The sequence below is a fragment of the Condylura cristata genome, unplaced genomic scaffold (assembly GCF_000260355.1).
Source record: "Condylura cristata isolate star-nosed mole 26May11 unplaced genomic scaffold, ConCri1.0 scaffold00037, whole genome shotgun sequence".
Classification (NCBI taxonomy): Eukaryota; Metazoa; Chordata; class Mammalia; order Eulipotyphla; family Talpidae; genus Condylura; species Condylura cristata.
This window is the reverse complement of record NW_004567138.1, coordinates 10,642,059-10,652,918: the sequence shown is the minus strand read 5'-3', so window position 1 is coordinate 10,652,918 and position 10,860 is coordinate 10,642,059. Positions and strand designations below refer to the sequence as shown.

Genomic DNA, 10,860 nt, shown 5'->3' with positions numbered 1-10,860 from the left:
TTTAAAAAAAAAAATACTGAGAAGGCATCTGGGTGCCAGACTGTGACACCCAAGTCTCCCGCTCAAAGCTGGAAGTAATTCAGTTGGGGTTGGGGCGGGGCAGTTGAGTCAAAATGGCATGCACAGTTCGGGGATTGGAGCATATGAAGAATTTAAGGTTGATTCCAAAGTCATTCTGGCATTCAGAAGCCTAGCATGTGATGCGTCAATAGAGAAGCTAGCATGGTTAGAATAAAGATCAGAAAAATGTGGTAGACAGAAAAATACCCCTGTTCCCCATCCCTTATCACTGGAAAAAAAAAAAAAAGCCAGATTTGAATGCCCAGGAACTATGCAAAGTTAGGTTACATGGCAAAGGAGAATTAAAGTTCTAGAGGAAATGAATCAGCTGACCTGAAAATAGGGAGTGTATCCTGGGTCATCTGGGTGAATCCAGTGTGTCAGAGGGTCCTTGAAAGTGGAAGAGGGAGGCAGGGGAGAAAGTCAGAGGTAGACGAGATCACAGAAAATACAGCCATATTCAAGGCTTTGAAAATGAACAAAGGGACCTCTAGAAGCTGGAAAAACTAAGGAGATGGATCCTCTTGTAGAAGTTCTATTGAGGAACTCAGCCCTACGTACACCACAGGTTTGGCCAGGGAGATGTATTTACCTTCTGACCTGAAAAAGTATATGAAATAATAGGTCTATATGCTTGTACGCCACTTATGTTGTGGTATTTTGTTACAGCAGCAAATAAGACACTCACACAGAGGGTATCGCCTCTTGACTACATAGAAAAGAGCATGTATCAAGGAGAAGAGTGTGGACTGCTGTGCTGTGTGCTGCTGAGGGATGGTGTCAGAGGAAAAGCGCCCACAGAACTTGGCAATGTGGGAACACTGCTGCCTTGGACAGGAGCAGGGCCAGTGGGGTGGTCAGGGCAGGAGCTCATCTGCGCGAGAACAGGAGGTGACAGCGTAGTCGTGTAGACGCCTTTGTCGCAGGGGTTACCTATTTAAAGGACTAGAAAACTGGAAGCATAGCTTACAGGGGGATAGACCTACCTAGCGGTAGGTCTAGAGTACAGGAGTGTGCATGGAATTACAAGCAAAGGCAAAACTGATAACACAGGAGAGAGAAAGGCGATGTCTGCTGTGAAGTCTTGAGTAAGGGGGAGAGGATGGGAGCCAGTACATGGAGGTAGGGCTCTCCTGCGGGCCAGGGTAAGTGTGTCCACTGGAAATGTCATGGAGGTGAGCCATAACACACAGGCGCAGACACAGGTGGCTGATCTGATTGTGACAGGAAAATCACTCACCATAACTCACTCCCCCTCCCACTGCAGGGCCAATGTATCATATAAACTACACGCACAAAATGCCTAATCCACATTAGCACACTCAGTATCACTCTGGATACAGCCTTCACTCAAGCACTCAAGGCCCTCCTGGAAATGGACCTGCAGCCTGATAGCCTGTGAATTCAATGTATATACCCCACACTCCAGTCAATGAGCTGTACAGTTAAGACCCCAAAATGCCGCCATGGCTCCTGAGTGTCCCTTCGACTAGAAAGGCCCTTCTTTCTCTTCTTTTTGCCAGGGAAACTGTTATTTTAAATAAAAAGTCCCACACAAATGCCATCTTTGACATAAACTTCCTGGGATTCCTCAGTCAGATCAAAAGTAAGTTTTATTCCTACAGCAGTAAATCTGAAACAGGGGGTGATTTTGAGACTCGTCACCAGCAACTTTTTCTATTGATGAGACCTAATTTTAGTCAGTTAGAAAAAGAAACACCTTTATTCCTCTTTGTTCTTATTGCTCATATATGTAGAAGACCTCAATACTGAGAACTAGATATAAGCTCTAGCCCCTTATCTGTTCCAGGAAGAAACATAGAATTTGAAGCAGCTTTCTTCTCAAGGAAATCTGACATTTCATCACAATTCAGAGGATCGAGGCCATGAACATCTGTTCTGTGTCTCTTCACTGATAAAATACAAAATACTCAGAGCCAGTATCCAAGCGTCCTCTGCACCTGAGAGACCTATCAGTCCACCTTTAGTCTCAGCTGGCCTCCAACCTGTCTTACCCTCTTCCTCATGGAAATGTCATCACATTTACACTATCTTACTCTTTTTCTTTTTATTGAAGAAACTCTGCAACATTAGACAGGTTTCAGATGTACAGGGTCATAGTCCATCTCTACATATGCTTCAATATATTCACCATCAAAAATCTAGTTTCAATCCTTTTCCTAGCTATCATTCTATCTTGGAATACCTGGTCCAAGGTTCAAACATAGGAAGGTCTCAACAGATAATTGCTGAGCAAAGGAATTGGACACATCCTCTGTTAGAATGTTCAGCACCCTCCTGGTGACGCACCGATTAAGGAGCAGCCAGCACTTATGAAGCTAGCCACAGCAGTTTCAACACAAGTTCAGTCCCCGGCTAGGGAGGTGACCCACATGGCCTGGCAGACCTCTCCTGACCAGCCCGCTGCTCCCCTCAGCAGTGCATTTCAATTAGCCTGTTCTGTTCCCCCCTCTATCTCTGGTGAATCTTCTCACCACCCCTGCACCTCTGACCTGTACCTCAGTTCTGTATGCATAAATAAATAACACTTTGAAAATTAAAAATAAATAAATAAATAAAAGACCAAAAGCCCACAGTCTAGAATGTACCCCTTCAAAGGAGATCGACAACAAGCGAAGATGACGGCAGTAACAATGGCAAGAACGCGTCGGTGGCATTTACCCAGTTCATCTTGACAGAAGCTGTCTGGAGGGTTGATGTACTTCATGGTGCTCACATCGAGTTTCCAATTGTGCTTCGTGCATCTCACAGACCTGGATGGAAAATAGTGCTTAGGTTGGTGAAAGAGTGAGAATGAGCATGTTATTAGGTTGACATGCATTATGTTGAGATGAAATAAAAGCAGTTGGTTGAACAAACATACATGAAAGGAAAACAATTACTAGCTAATGCTTGCATTTCCATTCTACTGACAGGCCACCAGGAGGTGACTGCAAAAATAAACTCCATAAATCAAAAGGTATTTGTTAGAGACCAGCAGTCAACAGTACAGAGATGACCTCTCACAACATTCAGCTACGTGACGCCCTGTTAGGAATGTAGTAAAATACTGTCTATGATTTATAATCACTTTAAAACCCTTGGCCCTAGAATAGTTTTGAATACAAGTTCAGCTAAGGTTTTCATTATCCAAAGAGAAAAGTACTTCTGTAGACTTTGAGCTCTCAGAGCACAGTTGCCAGGAAAATACAGGCTACCCAGTTCAATGTGAATTTCAGAGATTCAGATTCAGACTTTCAGAGGTAATTTTTTTAAAGATTTATTTATTTATGCATACAAAGCTGGGGCACAGGCCAGAGGTGGTGAGAGGATTCACCAGAGACACAGTGGGGAGCAGAACAGGCCGACTGACAAAGTACACTGCTGAGGGGAGCAGCAGGTGAGTCAGGAGAGGTCTGCCACGCCCTGTGGGTCAGCTCCCTGGCTGGGGATAGAACTCACACTGGAGAGGCTGTAGCTAGCTTGCAGTGCTGTATCCTAACCTGCTACGCCACCAGGGAGGGCCTCAGAGGTAATTTTTAAACCCATGCCTCACACAGTATTTGAGATATACCAAAAACTTATCACTCAAACTTAAACTGAGTGTTCTGCATTTTTATTTAAATCTAGGAACCTATTCCAGCAACCCAGAAGAAGCAGCAGCTTGAACCAAAACAGGATGCCTGGTAATTCTTTTTGATTTGTTGTCAATTCTGATAGGGTGTGGTAGTTGAAACAGAGCATAAATAGCTCCATTTCTTCCCCCCTGGCCTCCCTTTTTAGTGTTTCTTGTGGTTTTTTTTTTTTTTTTAAACAAAGACATTTTCTTATAAATCAGTATGTCTCAATCTAGGAACATCGCATCCAACCAAAAATGTCACAAGACATTTTCATAAATTGAAACATAGAATATACTTGTTCTCTTATTACCAGGGAGCATAGAAATTCTTGTTATAATGAAGATTAGAAAAATAAGAGAATTGGTAATAAGAGAACAAGTATATTCTACGCTTCAATTTGTGAAAATGTCTTGTTGTGACATTCCCTTTTTCAACCATGAGCAGCCAACACATTAAAGGAAAACAGCCCGTCTGTAACTATTCCGCATGTTGGGTTGTTAAAGGGTGAGAGGGCCGGAAATGTTCATAGGGTGGCAAGGAGACAAGTGGGTGATTTCAGCTTCCCAAGCAAATGAGGTTGTGAGAGATTGTTAAACCTAAAAAAGGAGACCCACACAGCTGCCGATCTTGGGTGTGAAACAGAAAGTCACTGAGCTAAACTCAGTAAAGCAACTGTGGCTTCACAGTATGGCTTAACCCCCCGCATCTCCAGGGAGGGCCCCATGAGGTCTGTTAAAAACAACATTGAACATTCTGAAGAGCCCTGTAGTGGCTTCACAGTGATGTGACTTAGCCCCGAGTGCCACCAGAGAGGCCCTGAGGTGAGGGGATTCCAAGCAGAAGCAGTCAAATTTGGAGAAGTGGGGATAAGGTGGGATGGGCATAGAGACTCCGGATGCAGTGTGAGGATATGAGGCTTGGTGAGCTGCAGCGGGGAGCAAGGAGCAGGGTCCTCTGGGTGCAGGAGAGCTCGGGGAGCACTCCTTCAGGTCAGCCAGTCCACAGGGGGATTCCAAGCAGAAGCAGTCAAATTTGGAGAAGTGGGGATAAGGTGGGATGGGCATAGAGACTCCGGATGCAGTGTGAGGATATGAGGCTTGGTGAGCTGCAGCGGGGAGCAAGGAGCAGGGTCCTCTGGGTGCAGGAGAGCTCGGGGAGCACTCCTTCAGGTCAGCCAGTCCACAGGCAAAACCAGCATCTCCCATCCCACTCCCAACCCCTACTGCTTCACAAACCCCCACCACGCTCCACCTCCGAGCTTTTGGGTGAGACACAGCAAGGTCAGTCTGTGGTAAAGTATCACTATGTGAAGACGACCAAGATCCAGGAAAAATCTCTGTTCCCGTAAAGAACTCTGTTCCTATATGCTGCAAGAAGCTGGTGGCTGAGTAATAACAATAGCAAACACAATTAACCATTACTGAACGTCCATCATGTAGCCATACCAGTGTTCCTTGAAGTGTTTAAAATGACTTCATGCTCTCAGTGAACCAACAAAGTAATACTTTCATCGTTATTTTACAGAAAAAAGGACTGAGACCCAGAAAGCCTAAGAAAGGTATCCAAGGTCACAGAGCGGGACAGTGGTGGGTGAGAATTCTAAAGCAGGCAGTCAACAGCGAGGATCAGGCTCTTACCCACTAAGCTATAACATGTGCTCAAAAGGCTCAGTGAGCGCTGTGTGAAGTAGCCCATTAAAATTAAGAGCAATGCGTGGACCCTCCCTGGTGGCGCAATGGGCTGGAGCACAGCACGATGAAGCTAAAGTCACTTCTGCATGAGTTCTATCTCTGTCCTGGAGGTGACCACATGACACAGCAGACCTCTCCTGACCCATCCGCTGCTCCCCTCAGCAGTGTGCTTTGTCAGTCGGCCTGTTCTGCTTCCCACTCTGTCTCTGTGAGTCCTCTCACCACCCCTGCACCTCTGGCCTATGCCCCAGTTCTGTATGCATAAATAAGTACATCTTAAAAAAAAAAAAAGAGCAGTGAAAGCCTCGAAATGACTACAGAGCGAGCCCTGGATATCCCCAAGAGTCTGCAGAAGTTTCACAGTGACAGTACCACATGCAGTCAAAGCTTCCCTGCCTTGAGTCGACCAAGAAGAGGGAAGAATGTCAAAATGGGGCCATCAGCAAATTTCCAAGGGTAATTACCAGCGGGTTCCCTAGGACAGAGATGTCAGCTGAATGCATGTCTCGTGCAAGGCTTGGGACACACACTGAAAACAGAGTCATTTTTCTGAAATGTAAATTTAACTGGTTTTTCTCTATTTTTGACAAACCTAGTAAACTCATTTGAGGCATCAAGCAATCACAGGCAAAAATGCCTTTAATATTGAAAGGTCAAAGAATGTGCATTCTAGACCCTAAAGCCAATGTGGGTACATGTATAACAACAGGTTAGTTTTGAGTAGGTTCCTAACCATGACAGCAGGGAGCTCTTGGGTAACTATTTAGCTCCCTTGGAGTACACTGTATTAAACTGCCCACAAAGTACCTGCCAACTAACACTGACAAAACAATGAAAGAAAAACAAGATAAGGGAATGACTAAAACCACACAGGATAGGTTGACGCAAAGCTTAAGAGAAGGGATTGGTTGCATGCCTGCTGGCGCTCACAGTAAGGCTGACAAAGCATTCTCCCATTCCAGACTTTCTCTGGCTCTGCAGACAGTACTATCTCTGGGGCAGCTGTGGAAAACAAAACAAAATAACCCTGTTCCAGTGGCTGCTCCTCCCCTGGGGGTGGGAGGGTGATCTACGGGTAGGTTTAATCAAAAGCAGGGAGAGGTGATCAGCTTTTCCAAGAAATCAGAAGGCCCACAGAGCAGGGCAACTAAAACTGGGGTCCTGTTATTGTCTTTTTAACCAGGGAAATTTTCTTTTTTTTAGATTTATTTATTCAGACGAACTGGGGTACAGGCCAGAGGTGCAGGGGTGAGAGGATTCACCAGAGACAGAGGAGAGAGCAGAACAGGCAGATGAATTGAAACAGACCACTGAGGGGAGCAGTGGGATGGGTCAGGAGAGATCTGCTGCGCCATGTGGGTCAGCTCCCTGGCTAAGGATTGAACTTGTGCTGCAGTGGCTGCGGAGAGCCTCACAGTGCTGCGTTTTAACCCATTGTGCCACCAGGGAGGGCCCTGCCAGGGAAATTTTATCTGTTCTTTCCACCCACAGATAGATTTCTGGGTCAGAGAGAAAAGAAACATATAGACATGCATCTCTGAATATAAGGCAGGTAAATACACATGCGAACATTCACTCCTGCACAGAAGACTATTTGCAAACCAGGCATCAGTCTTACAGTTCTCGTGGGAGAGAAAGAAATTAAGTAGAGGTTATCAAATTTTGAGATACTTTTACTTTTGCTATGAATACCCAGGGAAGAAATTACTGGTTGGCTTATTTAAAATGTCTACAGAAGCATATTCATAAAAAAAAAAAAAAAAATCTAGGCCCTCCCTGGTGGCACAGCAGGTTCAAGCACAGCACTGAGAATCTAAAACCACTTCCGCATGAATTCGATTCCCACCTGCCCCGGAGGTGACCACAGGGTGCGGCAGACCTCTCCTGACCCGCCCGCTGCTCCCCTCAGCAGTGTACTTTGTCAATCTGCCTGTTCTGCTCCCCACTCTGTCTCTGATGAAGCCTCTCACTGCCCCTGAGCCTCTGACCTGTACCCCAGCTCTGTATGCACAAATAAATATATCTTTAAAAAAAAAATCTAATCCAATTGTAAAAAATAAAAGGGGGGGGTCCTTGGTGAAGAAGCAAATTTGGTACCTTCCATCTAAATCCTCGATATCTTTTATGAACAGCCCTCCTTGATGCTTGCATAGGTTCTTGCATGCCCTCAGCTGGTCCTTATGCTTGTATAAGATGTAGTCTTTGCCAGTGCTCTTATTTCGAAAAAAATTGATGCCTTCGTTGAGGGTGGCAACTTCAGCAAGTGACAGCTGGAGCAGAGTGTCTGCTGATTGTTCAGTTCTGTGAAAGGCAAACATTTTCAGAGGAAAGGTTAATGATGTTAGGTTCTAAGTCAGCATTACTTGCAACTAAGTCCTCTAAACCTCTTTTTACTCAAATACTTTTTAAGCCCTTCCCTCCCAGGACCTAGGCATGCGGATGCCTTTCTTTCAATGTATATGGTCTTGAACGTTCCTCTCCCTCTTCCCAGACAACTGATGCTTCCTCCCTTGCCTGCCCCAAAGTAGCCAGCAGTTGGTTCTCTCTCCTCGGGCAGGTCCACAGCTCACAGCTCGTTTCTGTTGCTCACCGGCTCCCCGGAGGAAGGAGCCAGCGCAGGGGTGTTTGTACACCAGCCGTCCCCTCCCTACCACCACTCACTAAAAGCCTTCAACTGCTTTTAGTTTTAAGAAACCACTCTGCTCTCCCCCACCGTATCTTTTAGATCTGGACTTTCCTCTGCCTGAAACACAGCTCCTCTCCCTTCACACTCAGGATTACTTGTAGGGTTCTCCGGTAACCCTGTCATCCCCCCAGCTCACCGTCTCCTGGAGTCTAACACATTTTAACAAGCACAACCACTCTGCAGAGCATTGTAACTGACCCCCAGCGCAGGGACTATTCTGAGTTTACTTACATAAGGACGCCGTTCGAAACATGCATCTTCTCTGTTTTTCTCTCCGCGGCACTTAGGAAGCAGCCCTTATCATGTGGTTTGTGCTTTCAGCTAGGAACTTAATGAGCTCACCCTCCCACTGTGCCACTGATTAATTTAAATCATTTAGGAAAATTCGCCAGCAGCTGCAAATGCAGTATTGCTTTTTGTTTTTCAGAAAGCTAGAGATGGTACCGTTCCCAAATCCAAACTTATAAACAAACTATGATGCAACTCCAAATCCTAATGGAGTATCTAGTTTTTTGCCAAGAGAGGTTTCAAATTATTTAATTGCATAGCCATGGTGTGAAATCAGGGTAGATGTTGAGTAAGTTTATATTCAAATCCAAGCCAAAAGGGTCAAAATTCCTTTCATGTATTAAGTCCAGACTGGAAAGGGATTTTTCACTTTCATTTTGGTAAATATTGCACATTTCTCGAGCAAAGAATGAAAGCCACTGAAAAAACAAACCAAGAGAATAACAGGAAAGGTTCTTCCAAGTCTAAAACTGTACACAGCAGCTCTGTATTTGAGTACGACCACTTTTTTACCTAATCTGACAGTGACAGATTCTCACTGTCACTCGTGTCTTATGTTGTTCCTGGCAATTCTGCGCACAGTTAACTTGAAGCATTTCCAAATAAATATATTCCTCTTTGTTTCACAGTTATATATGCTGTTCTGAGTCTTTGGGGTTGTTTTTAAAATTTTAATTTAAACAGTTCTAAATATATTGAATTTTCACTATAATTTCTTTTCCCAAGAGAAACATTGTTTAAATGCATTTAACTAACACATGAATTCTAGAGCAAGTGTCCATTATAAGGTTTACAAATAAAAGCAACATGTAGAGAAAATATTATGCCATAAAACCAATTTCATTGACATTCCTGTTATTTTTTAAAGGGTGATAATCCCTCCCTACTTACTCTGTTTTGTTGACAATGTCTCATAGGAGTGCTCGAGTTTATGAAAATGTTTTTTTGTGTGAGTGAGGAACAGTCTAATATTTTATTTCCGTACCAGAGTACTTTTTCTCTAACACCTGTTGATTCTCTTGTAGTAAATAATTTAAGAACATATCATTTGATGTGAGCTACTTTACATTTCAAAAAATAAGCTACCAAAACTATATTTTAAATATATTTGATGGGAAGTTCTCCATCTGAAGCCTTATAAAATTCTTTCAGCTTTGTTGCTATTAGTACAAATACCTGACACCAAGCCAAAGCAAACAGAGTCAATTCCTGGAATAACTGGCCTGAAAACATAAAAAAAAAAAAAAGGCTCTCTATTTTATTTTACTTGATTGAGAGAACCAAAATTCAATCTTAACTACAGCTGTGTATTTAATTCTGTAGGTCTCCCATGTACCATGTAAAACAGGTTGAACACTCCATCTTTGATTACCAATTCTGTGAAAAGTCCTATTGACACCGAGGGCAAAAGAAAAATGTGGCCTCTCTAATTACAGGCACTTAGATATTTTTTAAATGATAGTATATCCCCCCAAGGCAGATTTTAAAGATATTATTTATGAATTTGATTCCATTATAATTCCATTACAACATACTATTTTTTTTTTAAAGATTTAGTTATGGATACAAGAATTGGGATACCGATGTGGGGGGCTAGGGGTGAGAGGATTCACCAGAGACAGAGTAGGGAGCAGAAAAGGCAGATGGACTGAAACACACTGCTGAAGGGAACAGTGGGGAGACAGGAGAGTTCCGCTTTGCCATAAGGATCACTTCCCTGGCTGGAGACTGAACTCATGCTACAGTGGCGGTGGACAGCTTCACAGAGCTGTGCTTTAACCCCTTGAAACACCAGGAAGGCCCTTAAATAACACAACAGTTTTAAATAAAAATTAAGGTTAAAGCTCCATAACTGAACTAAAGTGATATGGTTTAATATACCTGCTTTTCAATGTTTCAATATTTTCTCAACTACTTTAATGTACTTTAAAAATAACCATTAAGTGGAGCTTCCATAGGACCCAGCAATCCCACTCCTAGGTATCTAGCCCAAAGACACAAAAGCACTGATTCAAAAAGACACCTGCACCCCCATGTTTATTGCTGCTTTATTTACAATAGGAAAGACATGGAATCAACCCAAATGCCCAAAAGTAGATGACTGGATTAAAAAGATGTGGTATATATACACAATGGAATATTACTCAGCAATCAGAAAAAGATAAACTCATGTCTTTTGCAGCAACATGAGTGGAGCTGGAAGGGATCATGCTTAGTGAAATAAGCCAGAAAGAAAAAGAAAAATAACAGATGTTTTCACTCATAGCAGGAGCATAAAAGACTGGGGCGGTGGAGGGTGAGGGTGGAGGGGGGTTGGGAATAATGAACTACTACCAGAGACATTGTATGGGGCTGGAGTGGGAAATGGGGTCAAAAATGGTATGGTGAGGGGAGGGGAAAGTCCACTGGACTATGGAGTGATTTGGTGATGGGAAGCCCACAAGGATTACAACTGATATGGAAAGAGGCACAACGTGTTGTAAAAATAAACTATTACGTTATTTTAAAAATAGCC

The 10,860-nt window shown here is 43.5% G+C and overlaps 1 protein-coding gene across 7 annotated transcripts in view; it reads right to left on the bottom strand.

The window, feature by feature from the left end:
* The window catches only part of LOC101618784 (cytidine monophosphate-N-acetylneuraminic acid hydroxylase), a 73,998-nt gene that overhangs the window by 53,099 nt on the left and 10,039 nt on the right, over nt 1-10,860 (bottom strand). For 3 of the 7 annotated variants that reach the window (XM_012732935.1, XM_012732936.1, XM_012732939.1), the window contains exons 1-3: nt 8,289-8,464; nt 7,469-7,672; nt 2,743-2,834 (exon numbers count right to left, since the gene is read on the bottom strand). In XM_012732935.1, the coding sequence (XP_012588389.1) occupies nt 2,743-2,834; nt 7,469-7,672; nt 8,289-8,314 (322 nt within the window). In that variant the 5' untranslated portion in view covers nt 8,315-8,464. Of the gene's footprint in view, nt 1-2,742; nt 2,835-7,468; nt 7,673-7,798; nt 7,860-8,288; nt 8,465-10,860 lie in introns of those variants that run through there. The other 4 variants (XM_012732940.1, XM_012732941.1, XM_012732938.1 and 1 more) reach the window with 4 other exon arrangements.